This window comes from Rattus norvegicus, chromosome Y (assembly GCF_036323735.1).
Source record: "Rattus norvegicus strain BN/NHsdMcwi chromosome Y, GRCr8, whole genome shotgun sequence".
NCBI lineage: Eukaryota > Metazoa > Chordata > Mammalia > Rodentia > Muridae > Rattus > Rattus norvegicus.
In genome coordinates this window covers 599,390-625,450 of record NC_086040.1, presented here as the reverse complement: position 1 = coordinate 625,450, position 26,061 = coordinate 599,390, and the positions used below count along the sequence as shown (strand labels likewise).

The 26,061-nt window shown below is 40.2% G+C and overlaps 2 protein-coding genes across 5 annotated transcripts in view; one reads left to right on the top strand and one right to left on the bottom strand.

Moving 5' to 3' along the window:
* Kdm5d (lysine demethylase 5D) overlaps window positions 1–26,061 on the bottom strand; it is a 96,122-nt gene that overhangs the window by 22,292 nt on the left and 47,769 nt on the right. For all 4 annotated transcript variants that reach the window (XM_063280592.1, XM_063280593.1, XM_008773689.4 and 1 more), the window contains 2 exons: window positions 4,458–4,639; window positions 4,208–4,370 (listed from right to left, as the gene is read on the bottom strand). In XM_063280592.1, coding sequence (XP_063136662.1) covers window positions 4,208–4,370; window positions 4,458–4,639 — 345 coding nt within the window. The remainder of the gene's footprint in view (window positions 1–4,207; window positions 4,371–4,457; window positions 4,640–26,061) is intronic.
* Window positions 16,493–16,963, top strand: Sry2 (sex-determining region Y protein 2). The gene has a single exon (NM_001409365.2). It carries the CDS (start codon window positions 16,493–16,495, stop codon window positions 16,961–16,963), a length of 471 nt encoding a protein of 156 aa, NP_001396294.1.

Here is a 26,061-nt window from a genome sequence, read left to right as displayed (position 1 = left end):
CCAAATAATATAAAATACCTCAGTATGACTTTAACCAAGCAAGTGAAAGATCTGTATGATAAGAACTTCAAGCCTCTGAAGAAAGAAATTGAAGAAGAGCTCAGAAAATGGAAATTTCTCCCATGTTCATGAATTGGAAGGATTAATATAGTAAAAATGGCCATTATACCAAAAGCGATGTATAGATTCAATGCAATCCCCATGAAAATACCAATCCAATTCTTCAGAGAGTTGGGCAGAACAATTTCCAAATTCATCTGGAATATGAAATAACTATCCTCAACAATAAAAGGACTTCAGGGGGAATCGGTATTCCTGAACTCAAGCAGTATTACAGAACAATAGTGATAAAAACTGGTATTGGTACAAAGACAGGCACAGAGACCAGTTGAATAAAATTGACCCAGAAATGAACCCTTACACCTATGGTCACATTATTTTTGACAAAGGAGCAAAAACCATCCAATGGAAAAAAGATAGCATTTTCAGCAAATGATGCTGGTTCAACTGGAGGTCAGCAAGAATGCAGATCAATCCATGCTTATCACCCTGTACAAAGCTTAAGTCCAAGTGGATCAAGGACCTCCACATCAAACCAGATACACTCAAACTAATAGAAAAAAAGTGGGGAAGCATCTTGAACACATGGGCACTGGAGAAAACTTCCTGAACAAAACGCCAATGGCTTATGCTCTAAGATTAAGAATCGACAAATGGGTTCTCATTAAACTACAAAGCTTCTGTAAGGCAAAGGACACTGTTTTAGTACAAAATGACAACCAACAAATTGGGAAAAGATCTTTACCAATTCTACAACAGAGAGAGGGCTCATATCCAAAATATACAAAGAACTCACGAAGTTAGACCGCAGGGAGACAAATGACCCTATTAAGAAATGGGGTTCCGAGCTAAACAAAGAATTCACAGCTGAGGAATGCCGAATGGCTGAGAAACACCTAAAGAAATGTTCAACATCTTTAGTCATAAGGGAAATGCAAATCAAAACAACCCTGAGATTCCACCTCACACCAGTCAGAATAGCTAAGATCAAAAACTCAGGTGACAGCAGATGCTGGCGAGGATGTGGAGAAAGAGGAACACTCCTCCATTGTTGGTGGGATTGCAGACTGGTACAACCATTCTGGAAATCAGTCTGGAGGTTCCTCAGAAAATTGGACATTGAACTACCTGAGGACTCAGCTATACCTCTCTTGGGCATATACTCAAAAGATGCCCCAACATATAACAAAGACACGTGCTCCACTATGTTCATAGCAGTCTTATTTATAATAGCCAGAAGCTGGAAAGAACCCAGATGCCCTTCAACAGAGGAATGGATATAGAAAATGTGGTACATCTACACAATGGAATATTACTCAGCTATCAAAAACAATGACTTTATGAAATTCATAGGCAAATGGTTGGAACTGGAAAATATCATCCTGAGTGAGGTAACCCAATCACAGAAAAACACACATGGTATGCACTCATTGATAAGTGGCCGTTAGCCCAAATGCTTGAATTACCCTAGATGCACAGAACACGTGAAACTCAAGAAGGATGACCAAAATATGAATGCTTCACTCCTTATGTAAAAGGGGAACAAGAATACCCTTGGCAGGGAAGAGAGAGGCAAAGATTAAAACAGACACAGAAGGAACACCCATTCAGAGCCTGCCCCACATGTGGCCCATACATATACAGCCACCAAACTAGACAAGATGGATGAAGAAAAGTGCAGGCCGACAGGAGTCGGATGTAGATCTCTCCTGAGAGACACAGCCAGAATACAGCAAATACAGAGGCGAATGCCAGCAGCAAACCACTGAACTGAGAATGGGACCCCCGTTGTAGGAATCAGAGAAAGAACTGGAAGAGCTTGAAGGGGCTCGAGACCCCATATGAACAACAATGCCAAGCAACCAGAGCTTCCAGGGACTAAGCCACTACCAAAAGACTATACATGGACTGACCCTGGGCTCCAACCTCATAGGTAGCAATGAATCGCCTAGTAAGTCACCAGTGGAAGGGGAAGCCCTATCCTGCTAAGACTGAACCCACCAGTAAACGTGATTGTTGGGGGGAGGGTGGTAATGGGGGGAGAGTGGGGAGGGGAACACCCATATCGAAGGGGAAGGGGAGGGGCTAGGGGGATGTTGGCCTGGAAACTGGGAAAGGTAATAACAATTGAAATGTAAATAAGAAATACCTAATTTAATAAAGAGGGAGAAAAAAAAACTTGGGTGTAGAACTAAACAGTTAGTTACAAAGAGAAGAATATTATATACCTGAGAAAGACTTAAAGAAATGTTCAAAGTCCTTAGTTCTCAGGGAAATTCAAATCAAATGACCCTGAGATTTTACTTCACAGCAGTCAGAATGTCACGTGACAACACATGTTAGTGAGGATGTGGAGAAAGAGGAACACTCCTCCATTGCTGGTAGCATTGCAAATTGGTACAACCACTCTGGAAATCATTTTAAGAGTTTCCCCAGAAAATTGAAAATAGACCTACCTATAGACCCAGAAATACCACTCTTGGGAATATACACCAAAGATGCCAGACCATGCAACAGGGGCACATCTTCCACTATGTTCATAGCAGCCTTGTTTGTGATAGGCAGAAGCTGGAAACAACCCAGGTGACCCACAACAGAATGGTTACAGAAAATGTGGTTCATTTATAAATGGGCTATTAAGAACATGGATATCCTCAGTTTTGCAGGCAACTAGAAAATATCATTCTAAGTAAGCTAACTCAAATCAAAAAAGGACATGCACAGTATGTTCTCACTAATAAGTGGATATTAGCCAGAAAAAAAAGTACAGAATACCCAAGACACATTCCACAGAACTCAAAAGAGTCAACAATTTGAAGGGCCCAAGTGAGGAGGCCTTGATCCCACTTGGGAGGGAGACGAAAGCAACCACAAGGGAGGAAGGAGGGAGGGAGAAACAGGAGTGGGAAGGGAATGGGGCTGGGGGAGACGGGAACATGATTTGGTATTATGTGGGGGATAAGAACTGAGGCCCTGAGGGCCAGCAGAAAGAATGGAAACAGGCAATCTTGGGAGGAAGAAGTTTGGGAAGATCCTCTAGAATATATCAGAGACCTGGGAAAGTGAGAAACTTTCAGAACTCAAAGGGTGTATCCTAGATGAAAGATTGTACAGTGGGGAGAGGGAACTTTTGGAACCTACCTCCATCAGAAAGACGGGTCATCAAGTGAGGGGATGGGGTTGCCATCCCACAGCCAAAGTTCTGACCCATAATACTTCCTGTCTGAAAGAAATGCAGGGATGGAAATGGAGAAGAGCCTGAGGGAAAGGAGGTTCAGTGACAGGATCCCAAAGTGGGATCCACGTCAAGGGGAGGCCCCAAGACGTGACACCATTACTGAAGCTATGGGGCATTCACAAAAAGAGACCTACCATGACTGCTCTCCAAAGTACTCAACAAGCAGCTGAAAGAGTCAGATACAGATATGTGCACCCAACCAATGAACAGAAGCTGCTGACCCCTCTGGCTGAATTAGGGAAAAGCTGGAGGAAGCTGAGGAGGAGGGCCACCATGTAGGAGGACCAGCAGTCTCAATTAACCTGGACCCCTGTGATGTCTTAGACACTGGATCACCAACCAGGCAGCATACACCAGCTTTCATGAGGTCTCCAACACGTATACAGCAGAGGACTTGTGGGCCTGGGTTCAGACGGAGAAGAGGCACCTAACCCTCAAGAGACTGGAGGCCCCAGCAAGTTTAGAGGTCTGGTGGGGTAGGGTGGGGACATCCTTGTGGGGATGGAAGTTGGGATGAGGGTCTTCGGGAGTGGGAGGAAAGGAGGGACAGAAAGGATGTATGGGATGTAAAGTGGTTGGAGGGTAGACTGGGAGAGGAATAAATACTGGAGTGTAAAAATAAAAAAAATAATAATAATAAAAGAATTTATGCTCGGCAATGTTAATACAAGCCTGGCTCTAGACAAGGTTTTTAAGATTGTTTTATGCTGTTACACAATCCTATTTCTCTTTTTTATTTCTCTATTTGAAAGAAGCATTGTAAGAAAGCTACATATGTGATGGTCTGCCAATACCCAGAATGACAATTCCTCTGTGTGTGTGTGTGTGTGTGTGTGTGTGTGTGTGTGTGTGTGTGTGTGTTCTGAAAAAGGAACATTTTCCCCTCGAGCCTCATTTCCAGGTACTCACTGGCACTCCATGTGACATGAGAGTGTTGGGATTCATCAAAGTGACAAGTTGGTGTAGGAGGTCAGGCTGGCTGTCAAACAACTCGGGTGTAAGTGTCTTCATAACATCCTCCAAGTGTTCTGCTGCTAGAGAAGGTACTCCATACCAGGTCTTTGGTTCACCCCTGCCAGAGAGAAGAGATACAAAGTTTAGATGCATTATTGTATATAGAAGGTATCTTCATATATTCAAAATATTGTGTCTTACTCACCAGTGCAGGTAGTTAATGGAGTAACTCCAGTGATCCTCAATATGCCAACAAAATGCTGAAAACACCATGCCCACATATAACCAAGGCACTTTCATGCCTGAGATGTCTGCATTGATGTGGCAGAGAACAGACTGATCCAGAACTGGCATCACATTGAGATTCCAACCACTGGCAGCATACTCCTGTGGAGTCACAAAGTTACTTTATAGGTAGGGAGTAAGATTGGACTAAGAAAGGTAAAATGATCCAGATCTACAAAGAAAAAATAAGTATGTTCTTAGAATATAATGCACCCCATAATTTGTAGTTGCTTAGGAGGTGTATGTATGACTTCTGAGTATAATTTTTCTTTTCTACAAAACAAAAATATAATTATTTTAAAAATCATAATGTAAATGAACAAGTTTATATGGCCCAGTAAGAACTCTTTTTAATTGTTAATATTAAACTATTTGTCTCATTTGCCTTTTGCCTTTTTTGTGTAAGATATTCTAACTGAATTTAAAGTCAACATAAATATAAGATGAACAGGAATAAAAGATGGAGCAGCAATTAAGGAAAGGACCAACCAATAATTGGTCCAATCTAAGACTTAAGCCACAAGAGGGAGCCTATTCCTGAAACTAGAAATGGACTTTTATCATGAAGGGGTGTTGAATTTTGTCAAATGCTTTCTCAGCGTCTAATGAAATGATCATGTGGTTCTGTTCTTTCAGTTTGTTTATATAATGGATCACGTTGATGGTTTTCCGTATATTAAACCATCCCTGCATGCCTGGGATGAAGCCTACTTGGTCATGGTGGATGATTGTTTTGATGTGCTCTTGGATTCGGTTTGCCAGAATTTTATTGAGTATTTTTGCGTCGATATTCATAAGGGAAATTGGTCTGAAGTTCTCTTTCTTTGTTGTGCCTCTGTGTGGTTTAGGTATAAGAGTAATTGTGGCTTCATAGAAGGAATTCGGTAGTGATCCATCTGTTTCAATTTTGTGGAATAGTTTGGATAATATTGGTATGAGGTCTTCTATGAAGGTTTGATAAAATTCTGCACTTAACCCGTTGGACCTGGGCTCTTTTTGGTTGGGAGACCTTTAATGACTGCTTCTATTTCCTTAGGAGTTATGGGGTTGTTTAACTGGTTTATCTGTTCCTGATTTAACTTCGATACCTGGTATCTGTCTAGGAAATTGTCTATTTCCTGAAGATTTTCAAATTTTGTTGAATATAGGTTTTTATAGTAAGATCTGATGATTTTTTGAATTTCCTCCAAATCTGTAGTTATGTCTCCCTTTTCATTTCTGATTTTGTTAATTTGGACACACTCTCTGTGTCCTCTTATTAGTCTGGCTAAGAGTTTATTTATCTTGTTGATTTTCTTGTTGATTTATCTTGTTGGTTCTGTTGATTCTTTGTACAGCCCTTTTTGTTTCTACTTGGTTGATTTCAGCTCTGAGTTTGATTATTTCCTGCCTTCTACTCCTCCTGGGTGTATTTGCTTCTTTTTATTCTAGAGCTTTGAGGTGTGCTGTCAAGCTGGTGACATATGCTCTTTCCTGTTTCTTTCTGCAGGCACTCAGAGCTATGAGTTTTCCTCTTAGCACAGCTTTCATTGTGTCCCATAAGTTTGGCATTAAATTCTAAGAAGTCTTTAATTTTTTTCCTTTATTTTTAACTTGACAAAGTTATCATTGAGTAGAGCATTGTTCAGCTTCCATGGATATGTGGGCGTTCTTCCCTTATTGTCATTGAAAACCAGCTTTAGGCCGTGGTGGTCTGATAGCAGGCATGGGATTATTTCTATCTTTCTGTGTCTGTTGAGGCCCGTGTTTTTGGCCAATTATATGGTCAATTTTGGAGAAAGTACCATGAGGAACTGAGAAAAATGTATATCATTTTGCTTTAGGATAGAATGTTCTATAAATATCTGTTAAGTCCATTTGAAGGTTCATGACTTCTCTTAGTCTGTCGACATCTCTGATAATTTCTGTTTCCATGACCTGTCCATTGATGAGAGTGGCCTGTTGAAATCTCCTACTATTATTGTGTGAGGTGCAATGTGTGCTTTGAGCTTTAGTAAGGTTTCTTTTATGTATGCAGGTGCCCTGGTATTTGGAGCATTGATTTTATTTGATATTAGAATGGCTACTCCAGCTTGCTCCTTCCGACCATTTGCTTGGAAAGTTGTTTTCCAGCCTTTCACTGAGGTAGTGTATGTCTTTGTCTCTGAGGTGTGTTTCCTGTAGGCAGCAGAATGTGGGGTCCTCATTGCGTATCCAGTTTGTTAATCTATGTCTTTTTATTGGGGAGTTGAGACCATTGATGTTGAGAGATATTAAGGAATGGTGATTATTGCTTCCTGTTATATTCATATTTGGATGTGAGGTTATGTTTGTGTGCTTTTCTTCTCTTTGTTTTGTTGTCAAGACGATTAGTTTCTTGCTTTTTCGAGGGTGTAGCTTGCCTCCACTCTCTCCCTACTTATTCAATATAGTTCTTGATGTTCTAGCCAGAACAATCAGAAAACAAAAGGAGATCAAGGGGATACAGATTGGAAAAGAAGAAGTCAAAATATCACTATTGGCAGATGATATGATAGTATATTTAAGTGATCCCAAAAGTTCCACCAGAGAACTACAGATAAACAACTTCAGCAAAGTGGCTGGGTATAAAATTAACTTAAATAAATCAGTAGCTTTTCTCTACACAAAAGAGAAACAAGCCGAGAAAGAAATTAGGGAAACGACACCCTTCATAATAGTGCCAAATAATATAAAGTACCTTGGTGTGACTTTAACCAACCAAGTAAAAGATCTGTTCAATAAGAACTTCAAAGGGGGCTGGAGAGATGGCTCAGCGGTTAAGAGCACTGACTGTTCTTCCAGAGGTCCTGAGTTCAAATCCCAGCAACCACATGATGGCTCACAACCATCTGTAATGGGATCTGTGTGTGTAATTGTATACAAAAAATAAATAAATCTTAAAAAAAAAAGAACTTCAAGACTCTGAAGAAAGAAATTGAAGAAGACCTCAGAAGATGGAAAGATCTCCCATGCTCATGGATCGGCAGGATTAATATAGTAAAAATGTCCATTTTACCAAAAGCAATGAATCTACAGATTCAATGCAATCAAAATCAAAATACCAATCCAATTCTTCAAAGAGTTAGACAGAACAATTTGCAAATTCATTTGGAATAACAAAAAACCCAGGATAGCTAAAACTATCCTCAACAATAAAAGGACTTCAGGGGGAATCACTATCCCTGAACTCAGGCAGTATTACAGAACAATAGTGATAAAAACTGCATGCTATTTGTACAGAGACAGACACATAGACCAATGGACTAGAATTGAAGACCCAGAAATGAACCCACACACCTAAGGGCACTTGATTTTTGACCTAGGAGCCAAAACCATCCAATGGAAAAAAGATAGCATTTTCAGCAAATGGTGCTGGTTCAACTGGAGGTCAACATGTAGAAGAATGCAGATCGATCCATGCTTATCACCCTGTACAAAGCTTAAGTCCAAGTGGATCAAGGACCTCCACATCAAACTAGATACACTCAAACTAATAGAAGAAAAAGTGGGGAAGCATCTCAAACACATGGGCACTGGGGAAAAATTTCATGAACAAAACACCAATGGCTTATGCTCTAAGATTAAGAATCGACAAATGGGATCTCATAAAACTGCAAAGCTTCTGTAAGGCAAAGGACACGGTGGTTAGGACAAAACGGCAACCAACAGATTGGGAAAAGATCTTTATCAATCTTACAACAGATAGAGGGCTCATATCCAAAATATACAAAGAACTCACGAAGTTAGACCGCAGGGAGACAAATGACCCTATTAAGAAATGGGGTTCAGAGCTAAACAAAGAATTCACAGCTGAGGAATGCTGAATGGCTGAGAAACACCTAAAGAAATGTTCAACATCTTTAGTCATCAGGGAAATGCAAATCAAAACAACCCTGAGATTTCCCCTCTCACCAGTGAGAATGGCTAAGATCAAAAACTCAGGTGACAGCAAATGCTGGCGAGGATGTGGAGAAAGAGGAACACTCCTCCATTGTTGGTGGGATTGCAGACTGGTACAACCATTCTGGAAATCAGTCTGGGGGTTCCTCAGAAAATTGGACATTGAACTACCCAAGGATCCAGCTATGCCTCTCTCGGGGATATACTCAAAAGATTCCCCAACATACAACAAAGACACATGCTGCACTATGTTCATAGCAGTCTTATTTATAATAGCCAGAAGCTGGAAAGAACCCAGATGCCCTTCAACAGAGGAATGGATACAGAAAATGTGGTACATCTACACAATGGAATATTACTCAGCTATCAAAAACAATGACTTTATGAAATTCATAGGCAAATGGTTGGAACTGGAAAATATCATCCTGAGTGAGGTAACCCAATCACAGAAAAACACACATGGTATGCACTCATTGATAAGTGGCCGTTAGCCCAAATGCTCGAATTACCCTAGATGCATAGAACACAGGAAACTCAAGACTGATGATCAAAATGTGAATGCTTCACTCCTTATTTAAAAGGGGAACAAGAATACCCTTGGCAGGGAAGAGAGAGGCAAAGATTAAAACAGAGACTGAAGGAACACCCATTCAGAGCCTGCCCCACATGTGGCCCATACATATACAGCCACCCAATTAGACAAGATGGATGAAGCAAAGAAGTGCAGACCGACAGGAGCGGGATGTAGATCTCTCCTGAGAGACACAGCCAGAGTACAGCAAATACAGAGGCGAATGCCAGCAGCAAACCACTGAACTGAGAATGGGACCCCGGTTGAAGGAAACAGAGAAAGGACTGGAAGAGCTCGAAGGGGCTCGAGACCCCATATGTACAACAATGCCAAGCAACCAGAGCTTCCAGGGACTAAGCCACTACCCAAAGACTATACATGGACTGACCCTGGACTCTGACCTCATAGGTAGCAATGAATATCCTAGTAAGAGCACCAGTGGAAGGGGAAGCCCTGGGTCCTGCTAAGACTGAACCCCCAGTGAACATGATTGTTGGGGGGAGGGCGGCAATGGGGGGAGGATGGGGATGGGAACACCCATATAGAAGGGGAGTTGGAGGGATTAGGGGGATGTTTGCCCGGAAACCAGGAAAGGGAGTAACATTCGAAATGTAAATAAGAAATACTCAAGTTAATAAAATAAAGAAAAAAAAAAGATGATATCCTACTATTCTTGCAGAATGGAGCCAAGCATAACTGTTGCCAAAGAGGCTTTGCCCGGTAACCAATGGAAACTTGTTGTGGGTAGTTTTAAATCATGATACTGCCTTTCTCAGGAGCTATGACCCTGGAGCTCTTGCCAGTGCTCTGACCCCTCCAGGTTCCCTTTTGTTCCTCCACTTGGCTGAGTTAAGCTGCCAGAATTGACTCAGCATCTCTCTATACCTAACTCTACTCCAAGGATGAAAAACACTCAGACAGCTTTACTACTTGCAATTTGCCTACTAGCAGAAGAGCTGGTCTCAAAGACCTCCCACCTGACTGAGAAAGAAATTAGGAAAATGACACCCTTCACAACAATCACAAATAATATAAAATATCTTGGTGTGACTAACGAAGCAAGTGAAAGAGCTGTATGACAAGAACTTCAATTCTCTGAAGAAAGAAATTGAAGTTGATCTCAGAAGATGAAAAGACCTCCCACGCTCATGGATTAGCAGGATTAATATAGTAAAAATGGCCATTTTGCCAAATGCAATCTACAGTTTCAATGCAATTCCCATCAAAATTCTTATTCAATTCTTTATAGAGTTAGAAAGAGCAATTTGCAAATTCATTTGGAATAACAAAAACCAAAAACTATCCTCAACAATAAAAGAACTTCTTAGAGAAGCACCATCCCTGACCTCAAGCAGTATTACAGAGCAATAGTGACAAAAACTGTATGTTACTGGTACAGAGACAGACAGATAGATCAGTGGAATAGAAATGAAGACCCAGAAATGAACCCACACACCTATGGTCACTTGATCTTTGACAATCATACAGTGGAAAAAAGATAGAATTTTCAACAAATGGTGCTGGTTCAACGGGAGGTCAACATGTAGAGGAATGCTAATTGATCCATTCTTATCACCCTGTGCAAAGCTTGAGTCCAAGTGGATCAAGGACCTCCACATCTAACCAGATACACTCAAACTAATAGAAGAAAAAGTCTCGAACACATGGGCAGTAGGAAAAATTTCCTGAACAAAACACCTAAGATCAAGATCAAGAACTGACAAATTGGACCTCATAAAACTGTAAAGCTTCTGTAAGGCAAAGGACACTGTCATTAGGACAAAAGGGCAACCAACAGATTGGGAAAAGATCTTCACCAATCCCTATATCCTATAAAGGGCTAATATGCAAAATATACAAAGCACAGAAGAAGTTAGACTCCAGAGAGCCAAATAACCCTATTAAGAATGGGGTACAGAGGGGTTGGGGATTTAGCTCAGTGGTAGAGCGCTTGCCTAGCAAGCCCAAGGCCCTGGGTTCGGTCCCCAGCTCCGACAAAAAGAAAAAAGAAAAAAATGGGGCACAGAGCTAAACAAAGAATTCATAGCTGAGGCTATGAATATCAAATGGCCATATCAAATGGCTGAGAAGAACCAAAAGAAATGTTCAACATCTTTAGTCATCAGGGAAATGCAAGTCAAAACAATCCTGAGATTCCACCTCACACCAGTCAGAATGGCTAAGATAAAAAACTCAGGTGACGGGGTTGGGGATTTAGCTCAGCGGTAGAGCACTTGCCTAGCAAGCGCAAGGCCCTGGGTTCGATCCCCAGCTCCAAAAAAAAAAAAAAAAAAAAAAGAAAAAAGAAAAAAGAAAACAACAACAACAACAAAAAAAAAAAAAACAAAAAAACTCAGGTGACAGCAGATGCTGTCAATGGTTCAAATAATTCTGCTTTATAAGTCTGTCAGAAAAATGATCCTTGGCCAGAAGGCTGAAGACAGATGCTCCTAGGTTTTGAAAAATTGGGGGATGGAGTATGGGAGGGAGAGCCTGTCCTGAAAGTCAACTGTCTCTACAAAGTGATTGTTGTGCAAACTATGTTTTGTGCTTGCTCTATTTTCAGGCAATACTTAAGTCATACTCAGATTTCTGAAGGGGTTAAGGACTAGTTTTAGTGTCAATATCAAACTCAAGTTATTTAACATTGAGAGAGACATGAACTGGTTTTCAGGTGGCAATCCTGGATTAAATATCTAAACATAATTTAGGATAGAATCATAAATCTTTCGGTTAGGAATTGGTAGAGTACTTTGTCTAATTGACAAATTGAAGGATTGGATGTCATTTGTACCTCCTACTGTGTAATTTACTTAACTGTTATGGTTTTGTTCAATTTATATCTGGAAAAAGAGGGTTTTGTTTGTTCGTTTTTGTTTTTGACAGAAAAGGTGAGTTGTAGGGAGAGATGCTGATGCTAAGTTCTGGTTCCCTAATTATTTCTTGATTCGGTCAATAAAGGAGGCTGGGAGTCAATTGCTTGGGACAAGTGGGACTTCCAGGTCCCAGGGGGAAAAGGAAGACACATGGAAAGAGAAGGGGCTTTTTTTGGTCATTCTTTGGAATGGGAAGCATGCAACAATTATGTAAGATCTTGGAGCAGCTAAAACCAGCAGCCACCACTAGTGGCAGTTGGCCAAGGAGGTCAGCAGTAATTATTTGAGTCCAGCAATTGTGCTGCTAGCAGGCAAATTCTAAAGTAATAAAACTTTGTTCCATGAAGAACAAAGGGCAACGGAAGGACACAGAGCATGGCTGCAACTCCCAGGCAAAGGCAGTAGTAGCATAGCATGTTTTTTAAAATTACAGGCAACAGAAACTAATGTAGAGACCCACAACAAAATATTAAGTGGAACTTGAGGAAATCCTGTAGAAGAGGTGGAGCAAGGATTGATAGAGCCAGAAGGATATCATAAGAAAACATATAGAATCAACTAACCACTATGGTCCCGTATGAGCTCATAGTAACTGAACTGCCATCCAGACAGCATGATGGGATGGACCTAGGCCCCCAACATATATGTAACACTTGTACATGTTGGTATTTATGTTAGAACTCTAATGGCAGTAGCAGGGGCTGTCTGCTTTTGGATCCCTTTCCCCTACCTGAGCTGCTTTGGCTAACCACAATAGGAAAAGGAAGATCTATTTAGTCCTACCACAACTTAATATGCCCTGGCTGGCTCATACCCACGGGAGGTCTTCCCTTTTCTGAGAAGGGAAGGAGGAATGGATGGGTAATGAGGAAGGTGAGAAGGAGGTACTAGGAGGAGAGAAGGAAAGAAAAGCTGCAATCAGTATGTAAAGTAAATATAACTCAATAAATAATAACAATAACAACTATAACAATAAATAATAATAACAATGACCCTGGATTTCTCAATGGAAAATCTAAAAGCAAGGGAATAGAAGAACCCAAAGTCTAGCAAAACTATCAATGACAACAGATGGTGAAAGAAACCATTCAACAATAAAACTAACTTTAACTCCTATCCTACCTATTCCTATCTACCAAGCTAACTCTGCATAGGATACATGAAGGAGAACTTCAGTTGGAAGATGTTAACATCAAAAAGGTCAAAAGGAATAAATCATCTCAGAACAAATCCGGGGCGGGGGGAACCTTAACAAAACCCCAGAAATTATTAAACTCTATTCATTGATAATTATCAATATCAATGATTTAAATTTTTCAGTTCCTTTAGACACAGACTAAAAAAAGAGAGCAAGTTAGAAAACCAGATCCATATTTTTGATGCATCCAAGAAACACACCTCACCAAAGACAGACATAAAATCAGAGTAAGAGATCAGAAATAAAAATTTCCATGAAACACACACAAAAAGCAAGCAGGTATAACCAATTTAATATATGACAAAACAGACTTCATACATATTCATCCACAGAAAAAATATCCAGCAAGAGGGTACTAAAACTCTAAACATTTATTCAGGAAACACAAGGACATCCACATCCATAAAAGAATCAATACTACTGCTAAAATCATATACTGGCCCTTACATGGTGATAGTGGGAGACTTCAATACCCCACTCTGACCAATGAATACATCATTCAGATGGAAAAACAAAAACAAAAACAAAAAACAAAACAACAAACTAAATAGAGCTAAATAATGTCATAAATCAAGTGAACCTGACACAGAAGAACATTCTTTCTTCCCAGAAGTACATAGAGCTTTCTCAACCAGTGAAAGTATTCTTGGGTACAAAGTAAGTGAAAACTAAAGTAATGTTCTGTATACAATCAGATCACCACAGATTAAAGTAGGATATGAAAAACAGAAAACACGGAAACCTTAGAAACTAATGGAAACTAAACCAATCACTAATGAATGAAAATAGAAAGAGAATATAACCAAATCCATGGGACAGAATGAAGGTAGTTCTAAGAGGCAAATTCACAGCACTAAATGCCAACATAATAAATTGAAGATCTCCTATTGCAATAATACCCCAAAACTCTAGAGAGTAAAAATAAATCAAAGACTGCAGTCAATGAGATAGAAATAACAAGAGAGACTATTTTAAAAATCAGTGAAATAAAAGTTATTCTTTTCGAGAAAATCAACCAGATTATCAATACTTTGTCAAATTATTAAGAGATGGAGACAGAAGATCCAAAATTAGGGATGAAAATGAGGACACCACCCTAGATACCCAAGGAAACACAGAGAACCATGATGACATGCTTTAAAATCTTTATTTCATCAAATACAAAAATCTAAAAGAAATGTATGAATTTTTTGATATAGTAACAGCCTGTTAAAGTATGATCAAGAAAGCAACTTACAAGACACAAATAACCCTAGTGAAAAAAAGGAGTAATTAAATCTCCCAACAAAAAAAAGCTGAGTAGTCAGCCCAGAAGTCTACCAGACCTTAAATGATAACCAACACAAATATACCTCAAATTACCTTTAAAAACCTTTTAAAACCTTCATATTTTTATGAAGCCACCATTACCCTAATACAAAAACTTCAAAAAGACATTCACCAATGAAATAAATCAAATAGTACTATGAGCAAAATAATAAAATACTTGTAAACCAAATTCAACAAAACATCAGAAAGATTATACATGATCAAGTTCACTTCATGACAGAGATGTAGGAATAGTACAACACATGTAAATCAATAAACTTAACACCCCACATCAACAATCTGAAAGACAAAACCACATGATCATCTCATGAGATGTATTACAAAGCCTTTGACAAATCCAACTCACCTCATGGTAAAAATCCTCTTTTACTAAATAGGAACAAAAACTGAGAACTATATCTAAACAATGTACAAAAAGCAATTTGAGAGTCAAAGGTCTTTACCTTCCTCAAAATACTTCCCATGGTGCTTAGGAAGCTATTGGAAGAGAATGTAGAAAGATTCTAAGAACCTCAAAGATAGATTGTGTTTTCCTGCTACATGAAGAATGATGCACATATGAATTCCAAAGATGTGACAACACAAATAGGGTCCACTCATCCTCGGGCCAGTGAATCCCAACAGTGAGAGATAAGTGGATGCATAACATTCTAAGGAAGAAGTTATCTATAATTCATGCCCACAGACCAAGAAAAAGTTAATTTTCCCAACTGACGTCTTACTGTGTATATAAATCACATTTTACAGCAGGCCTTAAGCCCTGGAGAAATTGACTAACACAAAATGAACTGAATGCTATTTCTCTAGAATTGCTGTCTCAATATCTTTTGCTTGGGCACACCGTTTATTGGTGTTTGGTGTGTCCATTGCGGTTTCTGGTTCTATGTTTTAGTTTTCTGTGTGTGTGTGTGTGTGTGTGTGTGTGTGTGTGTGTGTGTGTGTGTATGTGTTTCAGAAAGAGAGAAAGAGAGAGAAAGAGACAGAGAGAGAGAGAGAGAGAGAGAGAGAGAGAGAGAACAAGAACAAAATAGCTTGCAGGATAGAATTATGATCAGAATAAACTATGAAAAAATTTTAAGAGATAAGAAATAGGAATGTACATAAAAAGTAAATATAAAGAAAATGTATTGGAAAATTAGAAAATAAAAATGCATTTAAACAATCCATAATTACAATGGATTAAAAACTGAGCAGTACACTTTACAGTTAAAGATGAAAACATTTCTCTCTCTCTCTCTCTCTCTCTCTCAGATCTATTTAAAGTGTGAGTATACAGAAGTAAGAACTATAACAATGACTTGGTTCTCATTGTAAAAAAGATGGTTGAAGAGTTCTAAAACTCCACAAAACATCAAAACCCCTATAAAATCACTTATATTTCACACTATTATTAACCAGATTAAGAATGACAAGTACACTGGACATATTCACATCTATGTGAATTATGCAAATGTAATTGTCTTAACACCTTTTCAGTTTTATAGGCAACATAAAGTGTATAATCTTAAACAGCCACAAATGAAGAAAACCAAATGAAAACTTTTGGCCTTCATAATAAACAAAATAATGCAAAAAAGATGTTCTACTTCATAAATTAGAAATGTGCAACACCCAATGTTACCTTCTCACGGTATAAATATGTGGTTGTAAAACTAGTAAATAAAAGTGCAGTCTCTACATTTACAATCCACAGGGGTTTTGGTTGACAATATGTAGGTTTGTGTGGTGGCTTCAAAGTAGATTAGTTGGGCTGGACGTGGGAGGTCCTGAGGGAGAAGGGATGAATATTTTCTTACATACTTTAAATATTAAAATCTTTGTTACAAACACAGTTCGGATACTAGCTTTTACCCCTTACACTTTATATCTTGATTTCTGTCTCTGTCTGTCTCTGTCTCTCTGTTTCTGTCTCTATCTCTGTCTCTCTCATCTCATCTCTGACTTGCTGGTTGCAATCCTAATTCTTCCACTACATTCAGCATTTCAGATCTTCACTTTCAGTGTTCAGCCCTACAGCCTGAGGACATATTAATCTCTGGAGAAGGGACAGCTTTCGGAGCAGTGACAGTTGTCTAGATAGCATGGAGGGCCAAGTCAAGCGCCCCATGAATGCATTTATGGTGTGGTCCCGCGGAGAGAGGCACAAGTTGGCTCAACAGAATCCCAGCATGCAGAATTCAGAGATCAGCAAGCAGCTGGGATATCAGTGGAAAAGCCTTACAGAAGCTGAAAAAAGGCCCTTTTTCCAGGAGGCGCAGAGACTGAAGACCCTACACAGAGAGAAATACCCAAACTATAAATATCAGCCTCATCGAAGGGTTAAAGTGCCACAGAGGAGTTATACTTTGCAGCGTGAAGTTGCCTCAACAAAACTGTACAACCTGCTGCAATGGGACAACAACCTACACACTATTATATACGGACAGGACTGGGCTAGAGCTGCACACCAGTCCTCCAAGAACCAGAAAAGCATTTATTTACAGCCTGTGGACATCCCCACTGGATACCCACTACAGCAGAAACAGCAGCAGCAGCAGCACCAGTTCCACTAGCAGCAGCTAACCTACTTACTGTCCGCTGATATCACTGGTGACCGACCCTGCACCATAGCAGGAGCACCTCAGCAAAGCCCTGTGATAGGTAATCTCATGATACTGGCTCTGCTCCTACCTATCCCAACACTCCCCTTGCTGTAATTTACAGCTTGAGATTCCTACTTGGTTTGGATACTGAGTTCCCTCTGGTTGTAATAAAGGTCCTGCTCCCCTTTTTTTTCTGGTGGGGGTGTGGGGGAGGAGACCAAAATGTGTGTAAGGATGTGTAGTGTGTAAGAAAGGAGAATGCTTAGAAGGGCTTACTACATACTTTTTGTTTAACAGCGTACTACTCGCATTCTTATGGCATTTAATCGATGGAAGAAACTAGGTTTAGACTCATAATGAATTTATCTGTACTGCCAGCTCAAAGGCAGCAAACAGCTTTAGAGCCAATACAGCTTGACATGCTAAAGTGGGAGGTGGGAGAGGGGAAGGTGGAGTTTTAAAGGAAACATCAGAAGGGTACACACTACAAATATCCAGCTGGGCAAGGAAATTCTTTTCATTCCTGTTTGATAGGAATAAAGGACTATTTCAATCCCTTTCCCACAGATAAGAAGGTGTTACAGGAACAGAGGCAGCTGTTAATTCTTCCCAGCCCATTGTTCTATTCTTTTCTTAAACTCCAGACAGTAGGATCTTGCAGGCATTCCAATGCAAAGGTCAAGGGACTTTACTGGATGCCTGGATGCATATTAAAGTTCTTTAGCCACCAAGGGGAACATATGTAAATTATCACTTAGGTTGAGTATTCTAATGACTAGGATACAGTAGTTCATTTCTGAGCAGGCAAAAACACAGTGCCCTCAGGTCTGGGCTGGCTGTCCTGTCCTTTCAGCATCACCATGGAAACCATTGTCTATCTGTAAGTGGTCAGTACTCATCTCTGAAAAACATACATAATGCTGTAAAAACACTGGCTGTGCCCCTTTAGCATGCAAAGTACTCCTTTGTAGATCAGACACATCTATCTGTTTATCAGGGTCTCTCTCTCCAGCACACAAAACTACATCATATATGACTTCTGTCACTGTGTGTGCTTGCGTGTGCACGTGCGTGCCAGTGTGCATGGGTTTGTCTTTTTCACTTCTCCTTCACACTATGATAAACCCAGTTGTTCTGTAAACTCTTCTCTCTGTAACATCGTTTGATAAAATAAGCATTTATACAAGTTCATGCACAGGAAGTCACATTCTGCTTCTCTTTTACCTATCTTTAAAGAATAAACAGTTTTATTCACAAAATTTTTGTATAAAAGCAGTACAGACAAAGCTATGTTTTCCAGGACCGGGTAAGAATCAGAAACAAAATGTACAAAGCACCAAATTACATAGGCAAGCTAAGTGGACACTTAGCCTGCAGGTAACACTCCCCATATACAAAATGATGCAAAATGGACTACTACAAAAGGTGAAAGGAATTTAATGAAAATGAAGGTACAACATACCCAAACTTATGGGACACAATGAAAGCTGTGCTAAGAGGAAAACTCATAGCTCTTAGTGCCTACAGAAAGATACAGGAGAGAGCATACATCAGCAGCTTGACAGCACACCTAAAAGCTCTAGAACAGAAAGAAGCAAATATAGTCAAGAGGAGTAAAAGGCAGGAAATAATGAAACTCAGGGTTGAAATCAAATAAAAAGGATTATACAAAGAATAAAAGAAAAAGAAAAAAACAGGAACTGGTTATTTGAGAAAATCAGTAGGATCGATAAACCCGCTTAAATATGAGGTACAGAGCTAAACAAAGAATTTTCAGCTGAGGAATATAAAATGGCTGAGAAGTACCTAAAGAAATGTTCAACATCCTTAGTCATAAGGGAAATGCAAATCAAAACAACCCTGAGATTCCACCTCACACCAGTCAGAATGGCTAAGATAAAAACTCAGGGGGCTGGGGATTTAGCTCAGTGGTAGAGCGCTTGCCTAGGAAGCGCAAGGCCCTGGGTTCGGTCCCCAGCTCCGAAAAAAAGAACCAAATTAAAAAAAAAAAAAAAAAAAAAAACTCAGGTGACAACAGATGCTGGTCCAGATGTGGACAAAGAGGGAACATTCCCCCATTGCTTGTTGGGAGCGGCTAAAGACGGCGCTGACATCTAGTGGTCATTTGTGGTATTACAACCATTATGGCAGTGTCTTTGGCCTTCCTTTGGCATTTACAAGGCCAGAGTGATATGCATGCTAATAAGGTATCTCATACTCCACCAATCCCCAGGGGATAAGTTTACAGTCACTGTCTGTCTTGTATTTAAGGCGAGTGCCTTTGTTTCCCCGGGTCCCTCGTATCAAGGTGTTCCTGCAATAAAGGCTGTTGAGAAGAATCTACCGGTGTTGCGTCTTTCTTGCTGGTCGAGGTAGGCGCTTCAATTGCTGATGGGATTTTAAACTGGTACAGCCTCTCTAGATATCAGTCTGGAGGTTCCTCAGAAAATTGGACATTGTACTACTTGACGACCCAGCTATACCTCTCGTTGGTGTAAACTGAAAAGATGCCCCAACATACAACAAAGACACGTGCTCCACTATGTTCATAGCAGCCTTATTTATAATAGCCAGAAGACAGAAAGAACCCAGATGCCCTTCAACAGAGGAATGGATACAGAAAATGTGGTACATCTACACAATGGAATATTACTCAGGTATCAAAAACAATGACTTTATGAAATTCATAGGCAAATAGAAGGAACTGGAAAATATCATCCTGAGGTAAACCAATTTTAAAAAAAAGCAACACATGGTAAACACTCACTGATAAGTGGCCCAAGATACAATCCACAGACCACATGAAGCTCAAGAAGAAAGATGACCAAAGTGTGTATGCTTCAGTCCTTCTTAATATGAGAAACAAAAATATTCATAGGAGGGGATATGGAGACAAAGTTTGGAGCAGAGACTGAAGGAATGGCCATTCAGAGCCTGTTCCATCTAGAGATCCAGCCCATATACATACAGCCACCAAACCCAGACAATATTGATGATGCCATGAGGTTCATGCTTACAGGAACCTAATATGGCTGTCTCCTGAGAGGCTCTGCCAGAGCATGACAAATACCAAGGCAAAAGCGAGTAGCAAACCACTGAACTGAGAATGGGGTCCCCATTGGAGGAGTTAGAGAAAGGACTGCAGGAACTGAAGGGGTTTGCAACCCCACATGAACAACAATACCAACCATCCAGAGCTCCCAAAGTCACTACTCAAAGACTATACTTGGACTGACCCAGGGCTGCAACTACATCTGCAGCAGAGAATAGCCTTGTTGGGGCACCAGTGGAAGGGAAAGCCCTGGTGCTGCAAAGGTTGGACTCCCAGTGCAGGGGAATGTGTTGGAGTGGTGGAGGAGTGAATGGGGAAGGGAACGCCCACATAGAAGTGGAGGGGGAGGAGTTAAGGGGCTGATGAACAGGAAACCATAAAAGAATAGCATTTGAAATGTAAATTAAAAATATATCCAATTAAAAAAAGAAGGACGTTCCACTTGAAAATGTGTGTCCTTAACAATTTATTAATCCCATCTCTCCTCCTGCCCTAAGCTTAATGGCTCCTATCAGCTAGCCTCCACCAACCTCGTGGAAGAGGTTGGTTCTAGGTTCCCAGAGATCTTCCCTAATTGCTTCCTACTCATTCCAAAGTCTGTCAGAAAAGGCCCCCACTCTTTCCCTGTGTTTCCTTTTCCACCTGGGACCTAGAAGTCCTACCTGTCCTTTCCACTGAGCATTTCCTGGCCTCCTTTATTGACCAAATCAAGAAACAATTAGGGAACTAGACCTTTTACTCAAAAGGTTTCAAAAAAAGATAAGGAAGGACATACTCAACAACAGAAAAATCCACCAGGATAAATTCTCATCCAATTCTGAATATCAATAATGCTCCAAATGCAAGGGCACCTACATTCAGTCATAAAAGAAACCTTACTAAAACTCAAAGAACACATTGTATACCACACAATGATAGTGGGAGATTTCAACACCCCACTCTTATCAATGGACAGATCATGGAAATAGAAACTAAAAACAGACATAGAGAAACAACAGAACCAAATGGGATTAAACAGACATCTATACAACATTTCATTCTAAAACAAAAGAATATACCTTCTCAGCACCTCACTGTACCACCTTCTCCAAAATTGACCATATAATCAGTCAAAACAGGCCTCGACAGATAGAAGAAGACTGAAATAATCCCATGCTTCCTATCAGATCACCACAGACAATATGAAAAAAAAAAGGCAGAAAGCCCACATGCACATGGAAGGTAAATAATGCTCTATTGAATGATAACTTGATAAAAAAAGAAATAAAGAACATTAAGGCTTTTTAGAATTTAATGAAAATGAAGGTACAACACACCCAAACCTATGGGACACAATGAAAGCTGTGCTAATAGGAAAACTCATACCGCTGAGTGCCTGCAGAAAGAAACAGGAGAGAGCATATGTCAGCAGCTTGACAGCACACCTAAAAGCTCTAGAAGAAAAAGAAGCAAATACACCCAGGAGAAGTAGAGGCAGGAAATAATCAAACTCAGAGCTGAAATCAACCAGTAGAAACCAAAAGGGCTATACAAAGAATCAACAAAACCAGGGGCTGGTTCTTTGAGAAAATCAAGTCACTAGCTTTCCTATACTCAAAGGATAAACAGACTGAGAAAGAAATTAGGGAAATGACACCATTCACAATAATCATAAAAAATATAAAATGTTTTGGTGTGACTCTAACCAAGCAACTGAAAGATCTGTATGACAAGAACTTCAAGTCTCTGAAGAAAGAAATTGAAGATGTCAGAAGATGGAAAGATCTCCCATGCTCATGGATTGGCAGGATCAATATAGTAAAAATGGCCATTTTACCAAAAGCGATCTACAGATTCAATGCAATCCCCTTCAAAATACCAATCCAATTCTTCATAGAGTTAGACAGAACACTTTGCAAATTCATCTGGAATAATAAAAACTATTAAAACTATCCTCAACAATAAAAGGATTTCCAGGGGAATCACTATCCCTGAACTCAAGCAGTATTACTGAGGAATAGTGATAAAAACTGCATGGTATTGGTACAGAGACAGAGATAGACAAGTGGACTAGAATTGAAGACCCAGAAATGAACCCACACACCTATGGTCACTTGATTTTTGACAAAGGAGCCAAAACCATCCAATGGAAAAAAGATAGCATTTTCAGCAAATGGTGCTGGTTCAACTGGAGGTCAGCATGAGCAAGAATGTAGATCGATTCATTCTTATCACACTGCACAATCTTAAGTGCAAGTGGATCAAGGACCTCCACATCAAACCAGATACACTCAAACTAACAGAAAAAAAGTGGGGAAGCATCTTGAACACATCGGCACTGGAGAAAATTTTCTGAACAAAACACCAATGGCTTATGCTCTAAGATCAAGAATCGACAAATGGGATCTCATAAAACTTCAAAGCTTTTGTAAGGCAAAGGACAGTGTTGTTAGGACAAAACCGCAGCCATCAGATTGGGAAAAGATCTTTACCAATCCTACAACTGATAGAGAGCTTGTATCCAGAATATACAAAGAACTCAAGAAGTTAGACCGCAGGGAGACAAATAACCCTATTAAAAAATGGGGGGGGGGGGTTGGGGATTTAGCTCAGTGGTAGAGCGCTTGCCTAGGAAGCGTAAGGTCCTGGGTTCGGTCCCCAGCTCCGAAATAAAAGAACCAAAAAAACAATGGGGTTCAGAGCTAAACAAAGAATTCATAGCTGAGGAATGCCAAATGGCTGAGAAGCACCTAAAGAAATGTTCAACATCTTTAGTCATAAGGGAAATGCAAATCAAAACAACCCTGAGATTTCACCTCACACCAGTCAGAATGGCTAAGATCAAAAACTCAGGTGACAGCAGATGCTGGCGAGGATGTGGAGAAAGAGGAACACTCCTCCATCGTTGGTGGGACTGCAAACTGGTACAACCATTCTGGAAATCAGTCTGGAGGTTCCTCAGAAAATTGGACATTGAACTACCTGAGGATCCAGCTACACCTCTCTTGGGCATATACCCAAAAGATGCCCCAACATATAAAAAAGACACGTGCTCCACTATGTTCATAGCAGCCTTATTTATAATAGCCAGAAGCTGGAAAGAACCCAGATGCCCTTCAACAGAGGGATGGATACAGAAAATGTGGTACATCTACACAATGGAATATTACTCAGCCATCAAAAACAATGACTTTATGAAATTCATAGGCAAATGGATGGAACTGGAAAATATCATCCTGAGTGAGGTAACCCAATCACAGAAAAACACACATGGTAAACAATCACTGATAACTGGATATTAGCCCAAAACCTCAAATTACCCAAGATACTATCCACAGACCACATGAAGTTCAAGAAGGACAACCAAAGGGCAGATGTTTCAGTCCTTATTAAAAGGGGGAACAAAAATATTCTTAGGAGCATATATGGAGACAAAGTTTGAAGCAGTGACTGAAGGAATGTCCCTTTATACCCTGATCTACCTGGGGATCCAGCCCTTATATATACATCTACCAAACCTAGACAATACGGATGAAACCAAGAAGTGCATGTTGAGAGGAGCCTGACATAGCTGTCTCCTTGGAAGCTCAGTGAGAGCATAACAAATACAGGGGCGAATGCTAGCAGCAAACCACTGTACCAATTATGGGGTCCCCGTTGGAGAAGTTAGAGAAAGGATTGATGGAGCCAAAGGGGCTTGCAACACCATTAAGAATAACAATGCCAACCAACCGGAGGGATCTCCCAGGGACTAAAGCACCATCCAAAGAGTTCTCATGGACTGACCCATGGCTCCAGCTGCATATGTAGCACAGGATGACCTTGTTGGGCACCAACGGTGGGAGAGGCCCTTGGTCCTGTCATGACTGGTCCCCACAGTGTAGGTCAATGTCCAGGCCAGGAGGCAGAAAGGGAGGCTGGTTTGGGAGAGGAAAACCCTTAAAGAAGTAGGGGGAGGGGGAGGGGGAGAGGGTGAGGAATCATGAACAGGAAAACTGGAAAGGGAATAACATTTCTAATGTAAATACAAAATATCCAGTAAAAAAGAAACTGTTAAGTTAACAATTATACAGATATACCTCACAAAAAATTTCAGTCACATTTGCTGAATTGATTACCTTCAGTAGCCTATAGTTTTGTGAAATAAATCTCTCCTAAAACCAGTATTTTACATAAAGTAAAATATTAATTCTCTAGTACTATGTCACGATGCTGAAACAATAATTATATAATGAATGATTACATAATTTTGTGATGTTCACCAAAATAACGTGCCCTTGAGTAATAAATAATTCCTTGATGTTCAACAATAATATATAGCTTCTAAAATACTTCGTTATAACTTCCGTTATAACTCAATTAGTTATTTCTACCATAAATAGAATTTTGTATGAACTGCAAATTTTTTTATAATTGATCAAATTTGTTTGTTATGCTGTTTTATATGGGTTTTGGTATGAATACAAACAAATGGTAAAATTAATGGAGCATTTTCTTCAACTGTTCTGGTTCCTAAAACTTTTCAGTACAAGGCTGCTCAAAACAGGGCAAAGGTTTCTCTAGTTTGTCTTAGCTGAAACTATCTGATTTCTACTGCTTGCCCTGAAAAAATTCTATGGGAAAACACTCAAACCTGTTCTAGAAACTCAGGGTCGAAATTCCCCAGGTTCTTGGCTCTTGTTTGTTGGGATAATCTACCCCACACATCCATTTTATCAAATGGCTATGTAGGTATGTCCCTGCATTTTCAATTTTTAACTGCTGTGTTGGCAGAGCCAAGTGTTGGCAAGTATTTGGTATCGTCCTTTCTATGGTCCATTTCTATGCTTTCTGTATGTAAATACTTGTCTTTCCTCACCTGCTCCAAAGATGATTGTTTGAGATAATCATGTTAGAGGGCAAGTTGTCTTAGTTAAGATTAAGTAGCCCTCAATGCCAAAAATCAACCAAAAGAGAAGTACTAGGTGTTGTTCTGCTGGTCTGATTGGTTCTGACTTCGTGATTTAGTGTTAGCATTTCTTCTAGGCTCTGCCCCACAATTAGGTGGCAATAGCCAGGTATGACAACTCAGTGTAAAAAGAGCTGCTTGCCCCCTCCTCTCTTGCTCTCTTAACCTCTTACCCTCTTCCCTCTCTGTCCTTGTCTCCCCATTCCCCTCTTGCTCTCTCCAAGTGTTCCTGGCTGGCCTCTATTCCTTCCTTCCTTCCTTCCTTCCTTCCTTCCTTCCTTCCTTCCTTCCTTCCTTCTTCCCTCCCTCCCTCCCTCCCTCCCTCCCTCCCTACCTACCTACTTTCCTCCCTCCCTCCCTACCTACCTTCCTCCCTCCCTACCTACCTACCTACCTTCCTCTCTCCCTCCCTCCCTCCCTCTTTGTATGTCTCTCTCCCTCCCCCTCACTCTCTCCCTCTCTCTGCCTTTCTCTGTCTCTACCCCCTCAACTTTCCTCCCCATGCCCTAAATAAACACTATTCCACACTCCATGCACCTTATGGCTGATACCTCAGGTGGAAAGGATGCCTTAGCATGGCCCTGCAGAGACACCTCCTTCTCCCACTCTGACCCGGCTACCATACCAGGCCTCTACCAAACATACTCCTGGCTTCCCTTTCTTTTTGATAAAAATACACAACAAAAAGGACTGTAGCTTTTTGTAGAATAAAAACCAGCTGAGGCTGAGGTAGGGAAGATGGGAATGGCAGAGAAGTCTGGTTAAGTTAGGAAGTTATTTGAGAGACTCCCCCAGCAAGCAGGCAAACATTTCTAAACTATATAGATGTGTCCATGTCTTTATTATTATCAAACCTCAATCAGGACCCCAAAAGCCTCTCAATACTTGTGGAACTGCTTGCATCTTCCCCTACCTACTGCTAACCAGAATGTACTTTTTCTGTGTTATCTTTTAAAAAAATTCCTTTAATTGCATTCATGGCTGCTTTTGTGAGAAGTGTTTTTCTCCAAGCAGAAGGCTTAATCTACAAACTTTGGTTGTACTGAGTGGTCTTTGGGTCTTTACCCAATAACAATTCCAGAAGAAGAG